The 20,872-nt window shown below is 38.4% G+C and overlaps 1 protein-coding gene across 1 annotated transcript in view; it reads right to left on the reverse strand.

The window, feature by feature from the left end:
* The window catches only part of LOC142388138 (SR-related and CTD-associated factor 4-like), a 36,263-nt gene extending 15,391 nt beyond the window's left edge, over positions 1-20,872 (reverse strand). The window contains exons 1-16 of the mRNA XM_075473070.1: positions 20,628-20,872; positions 19,510-19,593; positions 17,704-17,748; positions 17,438-17,599; positions 17,194-17,311; positions 16,941-17,074; positions 16,706-16,855; positions 16,547-16,620; positions 16,186-16,279; positions 15,956-16,039; positions 15,666-15,745; positions 13,534-13,715; positions 12,411-12,511; positions 12,202-12,315; positions 11,952-12,108; positions 11,761-11,852 (exon numbers count right to left, since the gene is read on the reverse strand). Coding sequence (XP_075329185.1) covers positions 11,761-11,852; positions 11,952-12,108; positions 12,202-12,315; positions 12,411-12,511; positions 13,534-13,715; positions 15,666-15,745; positions 15,956-16,039; positions 16,186-16,279; positions 16,547-16,620; positions 16,706-16,855; positions 16,941-17,074; positions 17,194-17,311; positions 17,438-17,599; positions 17,704-17,748; positions 19,510-19,593; positions 20,628-20,657 — 1,701 coding nt within the window. The 5' untranslated portion in view covers positions 20,658-20,872. The remainder of the gene's footprint in view (positions 1-11,760; positions 11,853-11,951; positions 12,109-12,201; positions 12,316-12,410; positions 12,512-13,533; positions 13,716-15,665; positions 15,746-15,955; positions 16,040-16,185; positions 16,280-16,546; positions 16,621-16,705; positions 16,856-16,940; positions 17,075-17,193; positions 17,312-17,437; positions 17,600-17,703; positions 17,749-19,509; positions 19,594-20,627) is intronic.

The raw sequence follows: 20,872 nt of genomic DNA on the forward strand, positions 1-20,872 counted from the left end.
ATTTGGATATTTGGATCTCTGCATTTTATCAAAACATAAACATTTTTGATTGTTATTTGAGTGCCAACATTCACAGCTCGGCATTCAACATGTTAAGTTCTGCTTCACTGCCCAGCCCTGCACTACACACTGCATTTTCCATTGGGATAATGCACCATAAACAACACAGAAAACAAACTTACCCTGGCGAACACCAAAACACAATCATTCTGTAGACGTTTTACTCCGAGTTTGCTGATCCATCCGCTGTGGTAATAGTTGTATGCCTCCAAACTTTTGTGGGCCTTCATCTGTTGCTTTGTGTAGTAAGACGTCTGGAGAACCAGGTAGCTCATTATGTCCACAGCCTCTATATTCGGCAAATCGTTCCGGTCTTGCGAAAATTCAGACATTTTCATTAAGTATGGGTCACGCCCAATGTATTTCCCTACGAACGCCAAATACCTTTCCCTATATACCGGCTCCAAACCACTACAATATACACTCATCTCCATATTCTCCATGTTGTTGCTATGCTGTAGTCAAGCGTCCAGCCCACCAATTTAACCCTCATACCTGATTTAAAACACAACTTAATTTCTGAAAAGGGACATTTTTGTCCCCTTTTAAAACGACCTAAAAACATCATGTTAATATTTTTTTCCGCTTTTTTTTTTTTGCGTAGATCTTTTCTTCCACTTCAGTTCTGATCATAACTACCAAGTTTTCAATTATTTTCAAAAATTTAACCCTTTAAATACTGGTTTATATGACGTAAACGCCAATTTCTGTAAAAAAAAAAAAACTCACAAAAACTGCTATATTTTCAATATATAGAATGCAAAGTGGAATTGTTGAGGGGGGATAAGTCAATGATCGGCAACAACATTGATTTTTAGGGATTTTTAATTTTTTTGCTACGTCTGATTTAAAAAAAAAAAACTCCTTAATTTCTGAAAAGGGACATTTTTGTCCCCTTTTAAAACGACCTAAAAACATCATATATTAATTTTTTTTCCACTTTTTTTTCATAAATCTTTTATTCCACTTCAGTTCTGATCATAACTACCAAGGTTTCAATTATTTTCAAAAAAATTAACCCTTTAGATGCCAATTTGAACTTTTTAGCCCAAATTTGAAGCCTTTAGGTGCCAGTATTTTCAAAATATGGAATGCAAAGTGGAATTATTGAGTAGGGATAATTAGGGTCTGGAATATGTCAAAGATCAGCAACAACATTGATTTTTAGGGATTTTTAATTTTTTTGTTATGCCTGATTTAAAAAAAAAAAAAATCTTTAATTTCTGAAAAGGGCCATTTTTGTCCCCTTCTAAAATGATCCCCAAAATACCATATGTTAATATTTTTTTCCACTTTTTTTCCCCCCAGAAATCTTTTCTTCCACTTCAGTTCTGATCATAACCACCAAGTTTTCAATTATTTTCAAAAAATTAACCCTTTAAATACTAGTGTATATGAGGTAAACACCAATTTCTGTTAAAAAACACACAAAAACTGCTGTATTTTCAATATATGCAATGCAAAGTGAAATATTCTATGGGGGATTATTAGGTCTGGGATATGTCATTGATGAGCTACAACATCAGTTTTATCAGCTTTTTAGTTTTTCTGCAATAGCAGATTACAGAAACGGCTTCCATAGACATCCATTATAATGAATACAGCATTAGACTATGGCACACACACACACGCAGTTCAGGATTATTTGGGGTTTTCGGTGCTCATCCTCGCTGACCACTGGGTCCCTGTGCGCAGTGCTGAGGAGGAGAACATTTTCCCCCTCTTTGGCACATATGACACTGCAGATTACAGAAAGTGTGTGTTGCAGTGAAGGCAAATGTTAAGGAGCACCACAGGTCTGTGGCTCGCCTGCAGATGGACTGGGGGAAGCTCAGGCTTATTCCTTCTAATGGTCCCAACCATGGCGAGTTTTCATTTGAGCAGATCTTCATTCCAATACTTGAAGATAGCAATTTAGCTTATTATTTATATATTATTATTTAGCTTATTATTTAGCGCAGCGACCCTGAAAAGCCTCCAGCTGCTAATCGATGCAGACTTCTCTGCCCGGGGTGAAGAGGCGGGCGAGTCGGCTCTCCCACTTCTCCCAGAGAGCTGCAATCGGAGCCAGTTTGCCTTGTCGCTGTCGATGAGGTCGTGTCAAATGATCATCAAACAAGGGATTCAAATCTTGTGCGAGCCATGGTTTGCCTGAACATGGCCCATCCAGTGCATCCCACAGACTGAGGGTGCTCTCACCTCGTGAGCGATACACCCCGGCGAGGATGAGCAGCCCGAGGAAGGCCTGCAGCTCTCCCTGGTCGGTGTCCCTCCGGGCCTCTGTGGTGCGTCTGCCTTCCAGGTTGGTGAATTGAATGATTAGCTTTATCAGCTCATCAGTCAAAAAAAAAAGATCCCAGGTGGGCTTCACATCGGTTATGCGGGCGCATGCGTAGGTGGTAGGTCCAGGGCGAGCACAGGGTGCAGGTAGGTATCGGAGGGTGTTGGTGTGGTTGTCAGACCAGGATATCTTGCCATTTCTTGACACCCACAGAATATCCAGGCCAGCAGTCTCATCAGTTTCATCCTCCGTGCTGTTATAATCAGAGCTGCTGGAGGGAGGGTGAGTTCCCATTCTTCATCTGAGGAGTCATCAGAGGAGGATGAATAGAGAGAGTCGCTGTGCCCTGCTCTGAGGACTTGCTCCACAGCTTGGGCAGCGCTGAATTTTTGTGCCATGCCTTCCAACCTTCCTTCTTTGAGGTGAATCAGGAGAATGAGAAATGTGCACAGCTCTCGTATTCTCATGCTGGTGGAGCTGTCGTTGACAAACGAGGGTGCTTTCATCATGTTACCTCAAAGACACCTAAATTATTTTATTATGTTACCTCAAAGAAACCCAAACTATTTCTCAGTCTGACGACCTCATAACATCACTGGGGTCACACAGGTTTCAGTGTGTGTGTGTGCCATAATCTAATGCTGTATTCATTATAATGGATGTCCATGGAAGCCGTTTCTGTAATCTGCTATTGCAGAAAAACTAAAAAGCTGATAAAACTGATGTTGTAGCTCATCAATGACATATCCCAGACCTAATAATCCCCCATAGAATATTTCACTTTGCAATGCATATATTGAAAATACAGCAGTTTTTGTGTGTGTTTTTTAACAGAAATTGGTGTTTACCTCATATACACTAGTATTTAAAGGGTTAATTTTTTGAAAATAATTGAAAACTTGGTGGTTATGATCAGAACTGAAGTATGATGTTTTTAGGTAGTTTTAAAAGGGGACAAAAATGTCCCCTATCAAGGATTAGGGTTAAATTTGCGCGCTCCCGTGATGACGTAACTGAAACCCAGCTATTTAGATCACAAGAACCTTGATAACTACCGACCTGTATCCAACTTACGTTCTTAAGTAAAATTATGGAAAAAGTTGTTTTTATCCAATTAAATGAGTTTTTAAACAAACAATATTTTTGAGAAACAGTCTGGTTTTAGGAAGAACCACAGTACAGAGACAGCCCTTTTAAAGATTATTAATGATCTCAGGTGTAACATGGACTCACAGAAGCTTTCAATCCTGGTTTTGCTGGATCTTAGTGCAGCTTTTTATACAGTAAATCACCAGATTTTATTAAACAGACTTAGAAGCCTGGTGGGTGTCTCTGGCACTATTCTTAAATGGTTTTACTCCTATCTCACAGATCGACAGTTTTTCATAAGTATGGATACATGCTCCTCGAGAATTCATAAAATCAAGTGTGGGGTTCCCCAAGGATCAATTTTAGGCCCATTGCTTTTTAATATATACATGTTGCCACTTGGGGATTTCATTAGGAGACATGGCATTGGTTTTCACAGCTTTGCTGATGATACACAGCTCTACATCACCGTGTCTCCTGATGACCTAGAACCAGTTAACATTCCTTTAAACTGTATTTTAGATATAAAGTCATGGATGGTAGATAATTTCTTACAGCTCAACCATGGCAAGACTGAAGTTTTAATTATCAGTCCTGAAGACAGGAGAAAGATCATTTTACCAAAACTACAAAACTTTAAATCTTCTCAACATGTGAAAAATCTGTTCTTTTTGACTGAGCTGGATTTCATCCCACATATTAAAAATGTAACAAAGACAGGATTTTATCTTAAAAATATTGCCAAAGTCTGCCCATTTCTCTCTCTTGCCAGCACGGAGGTGCTGATGCATGCTTTTATTTCTAGCAGAATAGATTATTGTAATGCCCTGCTCTCTGGTCTTCCCGAAAAAAGTATTTCTTACCTTCTTACAGAATTCAGCTGCACGTGTGCTGACAAAGACCAGAGGGTGGGAACACATTACACCAGTTTTAAAATCGCTGCACTTGGTTTAGTTTACTTTTATCTATTCATCCATTATTTTAAAATATCTAATAATCTAATTTAAATATCTATTTTTTTTATTATATACTTATTTATCCAGTGTTTTTCCTCATGGGGATCTTCCACACCGGAAACAATGCCTACTCGGTTTGTGGGGTTATTGCTGTGGGGATTGCCCTGGTTCGGGGTGGCTGGGGATCCTGCACTGCAGCTCTGGCTGTGGTGTGGATGCCGGCCAGCCCTGATCTGGGCGGTTCCCCCGTGGTGGCGGCCTCTGTGGTCATTGGTGGGCTGGCTCCCGGTGTATCCAAGATATCGTTTCCTCACTTCAGCGTCAAGCCAAATTTTTATGTTGATTGTTGTTGATATTGATGTTGCTCATGTTGGGGGGTGGTATCTGATGTTGTGTGTGAGTTTAAGCATGAATTGATTTTATTATGTGAAGCAATTTGTTCTGCTTTTTAGTATGAAAAGTGCTATATAAATAAAGTTTGATTTGATTAGAAGTAAAGAAGTTCTGATCAACATGTCCTTTTTAACTGCCTGGCTGCTGCACTCACTCTGGAAACTACAGTTAAGTCTGTTAAAGTTGGTAAAATTGGCTTCATATTTCTTTATAGAAGTAAGTTCTACTTCCTCTCTGACTGCAACAGGAAAGGGCAGTCTGAGGTTGCTATATTTTTCACTGGGTGCTCATTGGAAAAGTTATCTAAAAGGCTCAAATGTTACAACAGGGGTGTTCAGGTGGCAGTTCAAGTCAGCGAGCCTTGCTTCCTCGCATACTTATTCAGTGTATTTCTTCATACAGAGGGAAGAAACTGTTGTAGCGCGAGTGTGCACGGGCGATTTGCCAAAGACCGAGAATGAGGGGTTGAATTGATGTGCTACACACAGCTCTACAGCAATAGAGGACATTGCTATTTTGAACAGTAAAAAAGAAAACCCAATTATTTACCTCAATGATATGGGAGGATGCATAGACTCTCATTCTACCCCATGCATTCACTCCTCTTCACCGATGGTACCTCACACAACGTTTTGCAGTAATAAACGGGTGCACATTTTGACACATTGTCACACGTCTGTGCTGAGGGACAGGTCATGTGTTCTGTGAATAGACAGACTGAAAATGCGAAACGCTTCTAAACAGGAGAGATCTACATAAATCTAATTTTGATCCAACTTTGACATTGTTTCAACTCCCAGCCCTACTTTGAAAAATCCATCATCAACAGTACATAATATCATCAAAAGCTAAAGTCTGCAAACAGGTTTATGCACAGCAGAAAGGGCTGAAAATCCATTTTGGATAGCCATGTTCTTCGGGTCTTCAGGGACCACTGCATCATTTTGTTGTGGAAGTCACTGCATGGGCTCAAGAACACTTCCAGAAATCACTGTCTGTGATTACATTTCATCTTGCCATCAACAAGCTTATAGTTCATCATGCAAAGAAGAAGCCATAGGGGAACATGAACATGAACCAAAAACAAAAATCTAAGACCAAAGCTCTTTCAAAATGCACAAAGTGGAAAACTGTTCTGTGGTCAGAAGAATGCAAATTTGTAATCATGTAATCAGGAAATTTGTAATCATGGATTACAGCAACATCTGCCAAACTAAAAAGTTGAGGGGCCATCCAGATTATGGTCAGTTCAAAAGCCTGCTTCTCTAGTGATACGAGTGTGCATTAGTACCTATGGAACTGACAATTTTCACATCTGGAAAGGCCCCATCAATGTTAAAAGAAAATGCAGGTTTTAGCGCAAATGAGCCCACATCCAAACTTCTTCTGCAGGGAAGGCCTTGCATACATCAGTGAGACAATCCTAAACCGCATACTCCATCTATGACAAAGAAATGCTTTCATAGTAGAAAAATCCGAGTGCTGGACGGGTCCGTCTGCTTTCTAGACCTGAAAACATTTGCCTGAAACGCAAAATATGAAGGAGGCGACCCGGGACTACTGAGAGGCTAGAATCCTCCATCACACCAAACTGGGACAACATTTCTCCCCCAAAGGTCCAGCTACTGGTCTCCTTAGTTCCCAGATGTTTATGGGCTGTTGTTAAAAGAAGAAAGGATGCTAAACCGTGTTAAACACGGCCTTGTGCCAACTTCTCAGGCATCTGTTGCTGCCATAAAATTCAAGCTAAGCTCAATTTCTTTTCTTAAATAGCAAAAGGTCTCATTTTCAACATTTAATGTTTATATATATTTTTTAATTTTGTGGAATGGGGGTTGTGAATGAAAACAGATTAATCTCAGTTTGCAGGCATACCTAAAAATAGAAAAAGTTTTTTCTAATGAGGCTCCTTACAGATGATATACTTCCTGGCATCAATCACCAGCGGAGCGGTACAGATACAGGTGTAAAGGCACTCTGGACGGACACCTTCAAAACCAACTGCTCAGACCACATATGATGGTAGTTTAGGAAGCATGTGGCCACATTTCTTCAACAGTGTAAATGCAAATGTCTCCAGAAGGAGCACCAACTCACCTGACGTGCCTCCACACAAGTAGCAGGGTTTTGTTTGGACTTTTTCTTGCTCTTCCAGTGTCCAGAAAAAAATATGTTCTCGTAGAGTCCACTCGTACAGGATGCATCATTCAAAGAAAACCTCTTGTTCGCTCTTTCTGTTACTTGTGACCGTAGAAAAAAAAAGAAAGAGGATTTGAGCTGATGCCAAAGCCCAGGTCCACCCTGTCGGTCCTGAGAGCCACCCGTTACTCCTCGAGCCCAATCACATGTACTTTTGCTCATCAAAACTGGTATTTTCTTGCAACAAAGCAGAACTTAATGTGGAGTGTAAGAGCAAAGTAGGTAAATGTTGTGTCGACGCACACATGTGGATGCATTTCAGGTGTACTCTTTTCACATTTCTGGAGACAGGCCTAGTAAGTAGAGCTGCTATATCACTGTATCACTTTATCCTCATTTTACTTCTCTCTCATATTACATCTATAAGATAAAAAAAATATGTCATAAAACAGCTATTGAGAGAGAAGAGCAGACGATCAAACATACAGATAACACAAGTTACTCCCACAGAAAAAACTCTTCCGATTGAGATCGAGAGCTAATTGGGCTAACTGCTTGAAAGGCTGCAAGCTGTCAAACAAGCCAATAACCGTAACTGATCCTTTTTGGTGATCAGTGATGGGTAAACCGCAAAGCCAGAGGAAAGCATGGAAAACTTTTAATTCAGTTTAAAAGAGGAAACAGGACTGACTCAATCAAGTAAGCTCACAAATAGGCACCTGAGATTTCTTCATACCGAACCAAACTGTGGCAGAAGTGGTTAAGGAGTGATTTGATTGGTCGATTGTAATATGCGCTTTATGAAAAAACTAAATTGTGTAAAAAAAATCTAATTTCCTGTACAAAATTAACAGTTTGTCGGTCTAGTTGACAATGTTGTTGGCTTACCTTGTCTCCCACTTTGACAATCCTCTTCCCAATCTGACCTTTTAGTCCCAGTAGAAGCCAATAGTGACAATTACTTGACCACAAGAGGTGAGCAACTTTTCTTCCAAGTGAGGTGCTCAGTCTTACAGTCCTGCTTTGTGTGAAGCGTTGCCGACGGCTCGTTTTATGTGTAATAGTAATTTTTGCAAGATATTTCGAGTTATTGCAAGATCGCTATTTGGACATTCCTAAGTTAATATCCATCACTCACTGTAAACTGATTTCCACTGTTTAAACATTGTTACAATGAAATCACAGCTAAATGGTTAGGAAATCATTTTGAAGTCACAGGAAAAATTCTGAGAATTTTGCCAAACACAATGCCAACACACATGCTCGATACATTTTCAACAGTTACTGAACACAAAAAGGATAACAGAAATGCATCCCTTGTACACATACCACAGTAATTAAAGTTTTTTAATTCCCACTTTATTTGAATAAGGTTATATGACACAGTACAAGGTTACTGGGTGGAGATGCAAATACTTTGCAGGAAAGAAAGAAGAAATTAATGAATAAGCACTGCTGAATGCAAAGCCCATCAGCAGAGGAGCCTATCTGAATTGTGACAAAGTGGATAAAAGTTCAATTAGATGCGATTGCTTATTTGTTGAACTAGAAAGTCACGGTGCGACGCAAAGAAAGAAACTATGCGTGCTTTAGCTGAGAAGATTTTCTCCATAAGGAATAAAAACTCTTGGGCTGCAGTTAGTGGTATAATGTAGTCATGAAAAAACTGACTCCTTTGAGAAACCTACACAACAAGGACGAAAGTCTCATGGCAAAGAATGCTCTCAAAGTCTGAATATTAAAAGTGACAATTTAAGGTCTTAGAGTGGAACCCGCCGACGGTCTTCTGATAGAATGTTGGGCCACATGTGTGGTTTGGCACCATGTAAATTCGAAGGCAAGGAGTGGATGCAAAGCTATAGAAAGGCTAAAGTTCCGTCATTTAAATCATATCATAACCAAGACAAGAGTGTGGATGATTATCATTTACGAGAAGTAAGTCGTCATAATAAAGTTTTAGTTGATAATGAACTTTTGTATTGTTAATCTGTCTTTCTCTATCATTTTTGTGCCACTATTACACTATGATCCCACTTATTACCAATAATGTAAACAACCCTTACATAGTAGCAGCAATTTATTGGAAATTAGTGCAGGAACATAAAATAAATGAGAAAATAAATGAATACTTGTCCATTTTCCTTGTTTTCTTAGTCTTGACATCATCACAAATATCATATTTGTGACAAGCCTCATCAGAAAATACACATGACTTTCCTAGCAGGATCTCATCTGTGGCCATTTCTTATACTTAACTAGTGAAACTGTAAAACAAGGAGTTCACAAAGCGGTAAGCATTCATTCATGAATTAACATGAACAACATTAACATAACCCTGCAGTCAAACGGTTACATTTGTGCTTTTCTAAAAACCAACATCAGCATGCCAACATGCTGGCCCGATATAAACCAGATTTTACTTTTTTAAATAATAATATAACAATTCTGATATTAGTACTGGTAACCAAGTCATTGGTAAACAACATACCCATTCATTTTGCATTCTTACCGACTTTTTCACGGACACCTCGACACCATGATGACAATGGATGAAACAGAATCACTGTTCTTGCTCAAATGGTTCATTTAGTATCGCTTGAACCGTCTTTAGTTAAAATATATACCCTAACCCTAACCCAAACCTAACACAAGTATCAATTTATAGAAAATAATTTCTTAGTTCTTTGTCCTTAGTAAGAAGAACTGAATTATTGTACATGATCCAATTAAAATATATATATCCCAGTATTTCTGGGCTGAATGGCACTATGTGACATATGCCGGTATTTTATATGAAATGCGATTAGTGCTTAGTTTAATCTGGAAGCCATAAGTGTGATGTCACATTAAATCCAATCAAATTCAAACCTTCCAGGGTTTCCGGGTAATTTGCAATTAACATTTAGCCTTTTCTGTATCAGTAATGTCATTACATTGGAATGCCTTTATTCTGACAAAGCGCCTAAGTATAAGAGTCTAAACCCTCTGAAGACAGTGATTGTTGCATGACCCTATTCGGACCAAGAGCTGAACCAAACTGTTTAAGAAGCTCTTCAGTAGTAGAATTCACTTTATCAGCACGTAAAAAATTTAAATATGAAGGGTTTACCATTTGCGTTAAACTAAAACAGCTTTTAAACCCAATTAAAATAGAGTTGCAGCTTTGTTTGGAAGGGAGAGTTGATGGAGGAAAAAGCATGTGCACACTTTAGGGCTGAGACTAAGAAGAGTCACCACATGTGAGAGTGATTTTTTAAAATATAATATCCTTAAGTTGGCAAAGTTGCAAGCAAGTGCAGCTCAACTTGTTGCTGACAGACACAAAGAGAAGGGGGAGCAGGGCCATCCCGCCATGAGAGATACACATTCAGTATATTTTATCAGTATGAATGGCAGTTTTTCATACCTCATAAGAAATAAGTAGATATATTTTTTTTTTCCAAATATTGCCCAGCCCTACCCGACACCGACATAGGCTGCGTACTTTTGTGTTTGAGCAACTTTGTATCTTCTGAAATTTTTGCAGACAGAGGACACTGTATCCAATAAACTAGAGCATTTCTCTTATGTACATTTCATTTTTCCAACATACATTCTTTTTGAAATATGTGTAACTGTACAGAATGATTCCTTATTCTGAAACAGGACAGGACGCTCAAATGATCATATAGCAAAAACAGTGATTCTAATGGACACTAAACCAATTAGAAATAACCATAGCCCTTTTTCCATCAACGACATGATTCGCTTTAATTTGATGCGCATCAAGAAGTTAGTGCGATACATGTGATGGAAAAACGGTTAAATCGCTAGAACGCCTGTTTTGTCGCATTAAATCAATTCGCTCGAAATAGGTGGTTCAGGGCTAAGTTGTATCGTTACAGAAGTGATGGAAAAGGTTAATGCGATTCAGACTAGCCACGCATGCGCAGATGGTATTGGTAAAGCGCGAGGATTCGAATGTTGTTGTTGAGCCGCTCAGCCGCCCCATTTCACCTATCCTGTCGGTATCAAAACAGCAGCAACAACTAGTAACAACAATGTCCGATGATAAAAGAAACAACTGGTCGAGAGCAGAGACTCTGCTTTTTTTAAACACAATTCGGGAGGTCCTGAAGCAGCATAATTAATTCTCGCCTCGCTCTCATCGATGAGAGCGAGGCGAGAATTAATTATGCCAACAAGTAACTAGCCTAATAAATAAAACGAAAGCCGATGGTGAAAAGGTACGTAGCCTTGAAAGTTATAGCAACTGTTATAACAGGAGGCTGACAATAACAGCGCGAGCAATTAAATTCCCGCTACCGAGCATTCTAATTCACTACAATTCGCCACTTTTGTAATGGAAAATCATCTGGTCGAGTCAGAATAATGCGCATCAGCACGTTCCGGTGATGTCATTTTATTTCGCTAGAATCGTCCTGTTTGATGGAAAACCAACCGAACGCATCTTATATCGCAACAAAGTAATGCGATATAACTTTTAATTCGCTACAGAATCTGATGGAAAAAGGGCTTATGTCCTGAGCTGGCAAAAGTCCTGAGAGAAGTTTTCTTAAGCAAGCAAACCTCAGAATTATGACACCGACCTTTGATTTTGTCACAGATTTCTTTTCATTTTAACTTGTGGTTACTTGACTTTTGATTATAAGGAAAAAAAAAAAAAAAAAAAGCGAGTTGATTCAGATAGGCTCCACCACTCATAAGCAACAACTATTTATTTTATTTACAGCCATCATAAGACAGATTGTGAAACAATCTCTCCTCAAGGCCATTAAACTGACTGAATAAAAACACTTTTAGTATTAAAAAGAAAGTGTTTAAGGGTTGCATTAGCATTACCTGAACGAGAGCAGCGACACTCCTATCTGGTACCATTTCCAATGCTCCGTTTAAAGCTGCCTTGTTGTTGAAGTCCTTACCACAATTCCAGTCTAGACCAATGGAAAATGATAATAAAAGAAGAAAAACAGTTACTTACAGCTTGAAACAGGTAGATTAAGTTCATGAAAACAGAACAGACGTGCCTTTACCTGGATTTAGTGTCTCTGCATCCAGCATACCCCCTTCCCGATAACTTCCCAACTCTTCAACCTTGACTTTGCTCCAGGGAATATAAGTGACTCCCCGCTCCACATCCCAGAACTTTTTGTGTGCCGATTTTATACCTTTGTTCAAAGCCCAAGCGATCTAGGAAAGAACATTTGGTGTAATCATCATGGATTCAAGCATACGCTCAATTAAATAATACATAGCCAGGATTTAACTGTTAATAACACATACCTTAACAGGTTTCTGATTGACTTTGTAGGGCCCTCTACTGAGTTTGTTCAAGGCTGTATTAGCATCTTGTCTATGAACCATAACGATATAGGCACAACCCCTTGGAGGAATCATCTGGATGCAAAGAACAAAAGGGAAAAGGGAAAAAGAAGATAAAATGATCTTAAATCCTAATCTTACAAGTAGTCTCCGGCATATATCAAACTTACATTGATGGATTCAATCTGGCCAAACTCTTCCAAAAGGGACATCACGTCGGATTGCTGAGTTTTCTTGTCCAGCTGTCCAACCCAGAGTGTAGTACTGCAAACTAGAAGCAAAGAGAGAAATTTTACATTTACCAGTGCTTTAAAGATTATAGAATTACAGCTAAAGGTTACTGTTTAATGTTATCTATTTCAAAGAATAAGAGAATTCTGATGAGCGCTCAGCTAACCTGCTGATAGCAGACCTGCATGTACTATACATACAACACACGTGCTACCATGACCAGCACACACGAAGAAGTGTTGCTTTGTTTATTTTTTGTTTTTTATTGCAGTTAAGGTGGAAAAAACATAAATGTGCTTTAGAGAAGTCAATTTAAGTGGTGTTGGTGCACCTAAAATCTTAATTTAGAAGGAACACCATGGCTTAGTCGTTGGAAACGTTTGTCTAGAACCCTGTGAACTTTATTTCAGATCCAAATATTCAAGTTCAATTCATGAATGCATCCTTTCCTTTAATATATTTAGAACTCTGTGTGGGTCTTGGCTGCTAGCTTACATAAAATCAAGATTTAAAATTTGAGAACTGTGCATTTCTCTGTATCCACAGAGGGCTTCCGTGTCCATGCAAAAGACTTGCAACATAAACTTCTGCAAACCTCTTTAGTAACCTCTGAAACACTCTGAAAGAGCAACATCCAGCTCCAAGCAAGGAGTGGCTGAAAATTACTCAGTTAACCCATGTTTGCATTTAAAAGATTGGCCCTGCGAATGCAGCCCAGCCAAAAAGACAAAAGAGTAAAAGTAACCAATGCACTTCCATTATTGTTCAATACATACAGTCTATGTGGTACTGTATGTTTGGGGATTAGTGACACTCAGCTATTTGACAATATATTAAACAGTAGAATTACTTACATCCAGGCCAATTTGGTGCTCAAGCACCAATATAAATTCACAGGAAATACAAAGCAGTCAATGCTTAAAGGAAAAATGTTTTCACCATCACTTGAAATCAGAATAGTTCTTTTCTATTCTTTAGTGTCTGACACTATAGCCAAAAACGGCACGAAGCGGTGAACCCAGCAGTGATGTGTACTGTGTTTGTTTTGGTCATAAAACATACCGCTGAGTGTCTGGCTCTTTATGCTGGGAAGACCCTTCTGTCTGCGTTCTCGGTCCTTCTCTCTTTCACTTCTATCCTGAGAGTTAGAGCGAGATCTCCAATGCCGTTCTCTTGAGTGAGAACGTTGATGCCTTGATCTTCTCGAGCGAGACGAAGATCTTGATTTTCTTCGCCTTGGAGATCTGCAACACAAAGATTTAACATGATGTCAACAAATACTGCCATTTCCCAGAGGAAAAAATAAATAAAAATCACCATTTTCACCATTATATGAGCTAGTAAAGGACTACGTGAACAGTGTCCTGGAAGCCGATCGTCTACAGATTTTAGAGCGCACCCTGCAGGATCCACTGATGCTGCAGCAGATTTTCAGATCACTCATAAAGAAAATGTAACACTCCCCCTGCAAAATTCAATACAAAGGCTGCCAGTACAAAGGCTATCACGTGTGTGTGTCCCGTAATGCTACCCAGTCATCACACATCGTTGGGAGTCCTTGGAAAACAGTTAACTTTAGACCTCTAGTGAGTCTGGGTTTAGACACCTCTATTCACAGCAAGATGTGAAAAGTTACAGACGGGCTTTTCCCATTAGTAGCACTCGAGTTCCCTTTGGAAATCTTTTAGGAGCAACAGCACAAAAATGTACATACACTGCTTACTTTAATAAGCACTACAAGATATATTTTTTCTATCTTAACTACAACATTGATGAACACTCAAGTAATAGCTGGAAAATTTAGCCATCACAAATGAAAATGACCAAATTACAGGAACTTTTTAATAAACGGACAATTAACTATACGCTTGACCTTGGTTTCATCCTCTAAAACAGAACACTTATTTGTGTAAGAAGTCAATTTTATACCAAAACACTGTTCGGTCGTACAGTCAGGATAAAAAAAAACAAAAAAAAAAACGGTGTAAATTTAAGTTTAAGATAACTGTTTGATGCATTAAGGTCTCAATTAGGGAGAGATATGTGCAATTCTTTCTTTTCACTAGTTTCATTTTCGGTAACGCCAAAGAATAGCGCATACGCTGTGCTGTCAATCTTTGTAAATATTCAACAACCAATGACTTTGGAGACCAACTTTTTTTTCCTCCCCCCAATGTGTAATCATTTTCTCACAGCCTTTAAAAATAGTGTCAATGCTTTCAGTCTGGGGACCGGTTGTTCTTGGTGATGTGTCCTGACAAATCACAGCCAGTATTTAGAATGCTTGCAGTTCAAGCTAAAGAAGATGTTCTGTGGAACAGAACTGGGTCATACTTTGCTTCCCACATGCAAAGCCAGGAATATATTTGCTTTTAATTATGGATGCATGTGTTTAACGTGGCGGCCCTTTGTATGGACAAAGATCATTTGTGGAAATCCTTAGAAAATAACAGTAGGCGTTCGCAAGCTGCACGATGCAAGTGACCGGTAGGGATAATGGAGGGCCAAATTTTGACCTGATATATGGTCACTGGGTCAGTAGCGGCAAAAATCATGAAAAGTTTTGATGACAAGCTTGTAGAGAAAATCTGCAATTACCCACATCTTCAGATGTACCTTTGTTACTGTACACTGACACATATGTCTGTCGAAATAGCTGGCTGGAGATCAGCACAATTAATGTCTGTACATGGAGAAAAATGTTGGAGAAACGCGAGCAGGGATGTGCCTTCAGTTGTTTTTCCAGTCATCTGTTGTGCCCCCTAGTGGAATCCACCAGTAATAGGCATAGTACACAGTACACAGGCAGGTATTTGAACAATTATCCCCATGACAGAAAGTGGCTTACGTCAAACGTGCGATTAAACAAAGTATATTCCTGGCCTAAGAGTGAGTCTTAAGCAGATTGTCTCATCATCAGTTCTCCTTCATTGGATCACTTTTGGTTTCAAAACATGAATTTTAAATACCGACTAAACTCGATAACTCATTTTAATTTTAAAGTAAATTTTATTTAGTTTATCAATCGACGATTTTAAAATTTGGGTAAAACTAGGGTCAGAATTCACACTGATATATAAGGATCAGGTCATTTAATAATGGGTTTCAATATATGTCTAATGAAGACTGCATAAAGCACAGTACACCCAACAAAAGAGTATACAACACAATTACATTATGAGCTCAGCTGTTACCTGGAACCAGACCTGGATCTTCTGCCATAACCTCTGTGTCTGCCCTCCTGTCTCATGGATGAGTTTTCTTTAGAGTTTCCCTATTAGACAAAGATGACATGATACCCATTTATGCATTTTCTTTCCATTATAACAGAGTTGATGGTCCCAAGTCACAATTCAAAGAGTTGAGTTTGTCAAACTTTTGGTGAAAATGAAACTTTCTTACTAGCAACAATGACAATAGTTGTTCTTCAACTGTTATAATTCAAAAAAGGAAATTAAACAAAAGATGACAAATAAATGCCTACCTGTGACTGGGAGTAAGCCTCGTGTGAGGAATGATATCCATCTGGTATCAAATGATGTTCACCATGGCTCAATCCTCCGCTTTGCTGAGGGTTGACAACCAAAGACTAAAGTAAATGGACACCGTAGTAAAATTGACCACAGTACATTTAAAATTTAAATGTCATAAAGAAAGAGAACTACTAAATTTGAGAATAAAACATTTTTCTATTATGCAATTACAAATCAATACCTTTAGATCCCCAGTCTGTCCCATCATATCAGGATGATAATCTGTGTTGAGCATCTGACCAGGAAACTGGTTTAGCACATTGTTAGAAATGCCCCTGTCATGAAAAAACACACACACTGAGTATTACACACACACACATCAATATAACACAGAAATGCAAAGGACTTCAAAAGATCAATGTTTCCACATTTAATGTTGTCATTAACAATGTTTCATATGTGCTGCTAAAGGTAAAATACACATGATGACATGATACATGCAACATGCCAGCAACCTAAATAAAAATGAGGCTGCATTTTTGTCCTTGAATTTTTATTAAAAAGACACAAATTTTGGTTTAAACATTTTTTCCAAGACTCACTGTGAGTGAATGTTTGCCTCTGAAACCGGCATATCTTCAGGTTCGTCATCATAGTCAAATCGATCAAGGAGTTTCTGAAGAAATATTTGCAGTTTAGTCAATGAAAAAGAGCAAATGGTCATAAAAAAATCATTTTGAGCAACTGAGCTATGCCATTACCTCCGCTAAAGAGCTTTTCTTCTCAATCTGTTCACAATAAGGGTTGAGCTGGGCCACTGGCATCTGTGACGGTTTTGGCAAGTTATTTGCAATCGTTGTGGCTGCCAGTGTCTTATCTGCCTGCTGAAAGTTCTTAAGCATCCTCTGCAGCTGGTGGAGGGATAACAAGGGACAACTGAGAAATAATTCAATCTTAAAAGAACTGTCAGACCATTTAAATAAATGTACCGCTTACCTCCTGACCGTGGGGGGATTGAAACAGCTGGGCCACAGCAGCTAAGGCATCCGGACTGGGTAGCTGGGGCACAGCAGGTACAACTGAGGCATTACTGACGGGAGGCTGCGTCTCTGGTTGGGGGTCAACAGGAACTATTCAGACACAGGAAAACAGTATAATCAAACACAATTTATTGAAAATAGGCATATAATTTAGAGCTCAAGTATATAGTTACAAACATTGTCCAAAAAGAATTTATGAATTCCTTTACCTTCCAGTGCGGGAGGAGGTACAATGATGCCATCAGCCATGTTCATCAGAGGCTGAATGATGTCCATGTCAAACACACCGTTCTTCTGCCACAGGTTTAGGACACGGACTATTTTAGTCTGATAAGAACAAAAATGTCATTGTTTAAATTGAGATTTTATATATATATATATATATATATATATATATATATAATTTTATGTAGTAATAATAATAATGATCATACAGAAAGTACAAAAAAGTACCTTGTCATCCTCTGAACAACGGTAAAGGTTTTGGAAGGTGTCAGTGAAGTTCTTTAAGAATCTGGGTCCAAAAACATCCTTTTCAACACCGAACTGGTGGCGTGATTGTCGAACGATGGAATCGACTACGTATAAACCGGGCACTTTTAATTCTGGCTTGCACTGAAACAAACAGCAACAACCGAAGAGTATTTATTTCTTGTGTCCACTCACAGCTTGTTATGAAATGCACTCAATTATACAGCGACGGACTCAATGACACATACCTTCTTGATGAACTTTTCAACAATCTGGACAACATGTTTGTAAAGCTGATTCAAAAGAAAAACAGATATCAAGTCAAAGAAGATAGTACTGTGGGATGGTGAGATAAAACAGACACAGAACTTGGGAATAGCAATGTTTAACAGTGATGGTGAATTACTCATTTATTACATGAGTCAAAAAAAGGCATACAACTGCTCAACCATTCATCCATTATGAGGCTTCATCCATCTCAATCAGATTAAGCCTCAATAATACAAGAATGTGTAAAAGTCTTGATTCATTATATTTGCTTCAAAGGAACCAAAGTCACTTGTAATCTTTTAAGATGGCCTTGAGCAATAGTTATTCAGGCTTTATCAAGGTTTTAACAGTTTTTCTTTGGACATTGGTTGACTCATTGTCAGTTCAGTGTTCAATGCAAAGCATTTTCTGTTCAATAAAGCCACTTAACACTGACTTGAGAGTCATTCAAGTACATAAAAGACACCTTATTCGAGGGATGAATCAGTGCCGTGCCTACACATAACAGACAACCTATCAAAGAACCAATTACAATAGCATTTTTAGGCACTTTGTTACTAGCAGCCTGTCGCAAAGACAGATAATTTATTTAGTTGCATCTTCCAAAAACGCCAAAGATGACACAGTTTGAAAAGCATAATGTTATATGTTCACGTAAACAATGTGCTCCCCAAAGAGCTACATTTTCAGGAGACTGGTTTTAACAGAACTAAAAAAAAAAAAAAACCTTAGCAGATGATCATTATATGAAAGAATAATCTCTTGAGAGATGCATCTGGCTCTTCAGCTGAACCATCTACTGTTCGCCAAAGCCTTTTTAGAAACCACAGAAGGGTGGCTGTCAAGAAGCTATTATTAGGAAAGGGAAACTGAGGAAAAAGGTAGGCCAAATGACACAAAAGTGCACTCAAAAATCAGTGGCAACAGGTCTTAGGCAACCAATATGCTTACCGCATTGGTCAATGCACAACTGAACTGCGATGTTGACACTGTAGCATAATCCTTTAAACAATGAATAAGGCATACTGATGTTACTAGTGAGAAAATGTCACCAGTACACTGCATATATAGCACTATAAGAAGCTGTACAGCCAGTACAATATGCACATACGTGTAAAGATAGTTTTAATTTCTCAGTTTCACTTCTAAGCAGTTTTTTCCCCCAATAGTTTCTTAGGTTTTCAATGTGTTGTTCAGATGGAGACAGTGTTTGCACACACTTCGCTGCAGCTTTCTGTGCGTTTCAAACAGGCCACTCATAAAAAGGTCACAAAAATTGGGAGATACACAAAACCCGAACCAAAGTACACCGCGCAACATCTACTATAACATCAATTTTAACATGTTCATGAGTTCGAGAACGACAATTATAAACTTAAAATTAAGGAGCCCAAACCTCAATATCAATAAAGCAGCGTGGGATAATCTTGAAAGAACAAAAAACCTCCATAAAAAGGTTTGGAATGCCCTTGAAGAAGCCTGGAGAAGTATTTCTGAAAACTACTTAAAAAAATACAAGAAAGCTTGCCTAAGTAAGTTCAGGCTGGGTTCAAGCTTGTTGAAAACTGTACAACCTCTGTTTTTGCTCGATACACATTTGTATTTGCACAAGTCTCAATGAATAACTGCATCTTCTTATAATTGTCTTGGAAAAATAAAAATAAATTAGGTGTGGATCAAGACATTTGCACAGTGCTGTAGAGGTACTTTACGCTCACAAAAATACACATAATTTATACTTATACTATATTATTGTAGAGAGAAGCATTAAATTTGATATTTACCTTGATAGCTTTGATGGCTGATTTTGTTACGGACATCATTTTAGCACGGGATATCGGAGGCTTCATGTCAATCATGGAGAACAACTGAAGGGTTTAGAAATAAAATTTATATCATTTCATCTGAAAAGAAAAATAGCTATATTCCATTAAATGCCTGTGGTAAACCATACATTTAGAGATTAGGAACAACTGAACTACACACCAACACATACAGAAAACAATATACAGATACTAAAAAGATTTAGACTTTAACAAGATTTTTCTATGCAATCAAGCAATCTGAATTTTCAGTGTTTTCCAAACCTACAAATTTATTGATAATTACAGTTTGTTTTCCCCCGTAAATGACTTCTGTTATTTTGTAAGCATGTGAAAAGTTCACACAATGTATAATGTACACTCACATTTTGGCACCCATGATTAAGATTGTGACTTTGCATCTATGGTGATAGGCAGGTCAGATTATGTCTCAGTAAATACATGCGATTTCTATTTACATAAGTTATAAGTCAGCTAGAGCTGGACGTAATGCCAAACTCAACCGAGACAATTAATGTGCTGGAGCTGTATTTAGCTGTAAGAGTTTAGTGCGTAATGCCACTCCAACAAACATACAAAAACACGTCGAAAGAAAAACTCGACGAGGTAGGACACAGTGTCATTGAAGAGTTGACAATTACTCAAATGCCTTGCCCAACCGATGCGAAACCGAGCTAAAATAGTTAGCCAGCGCTAACGTTACCTGGTAAAGCTAGTGTAAATGATAACTTTATTTTGAAAAAAGTGATTGTTTTCCTGAATATTTCATTGATCCTATGAAGTAACATTCGGCTTATGAAAGTATTTGTTTCCTGATAACAGAAGCCGTGTTTGACTCGAGCGTTCAAGTAACATTTTAGCTTCTAGCTAAAAAAATACACATCTTTTCTAACATTTTATTTGTAATACACTCGAATGAAGAAACGTTTCCCCAAGAATGGGTCAATTTAAGGCTTTGGTCGGTAAATTATTAATGTTAGCTCCATAAAAAGCCAACTAAACTAAAAGAAAAACAGTTAGTTAGCATCAAGCTAGCTTAAGAATTAAGCTCCAGAGCCTGAAATACTGATAAACTTTACCTCCATGTTGAACGCGTTCACTGCATCCATTACGGTTTGTTAATACTGAGAGCAGATTGACTTGCGTATATATGTTGCCACAAACCAAACGCAATGATTTGCTGTTACATAGCTAGCAAAATACAAGAAGTTACGTCGAATGGCTCTATTTTGACTCCTACGTTCCCCTACAAAGTGCTAGCTCTGCTAAGCTAAAAATTAGTACTGGTGGCCTCGCGGTTCCACCCAATGGACGGTCTACAGCA

The sequence above is a fragment of the Odontesthes bonariensis genome, chromosome 9, assembly GCF_027942865.1.
Source record: "Odontesthes bonariensis isolate fOdoBon6 chromosome 9, fOdoBon6.hap1, whole genome shotgun sequence".
Taxonomy (NCBI): domain Eukaryota; kingdom Metazoa; phylum Chordata; class Actinopteri; order Atheriniformes; family Atherinopsidae; genus Odontesthes; species Odontesthes bonariensis.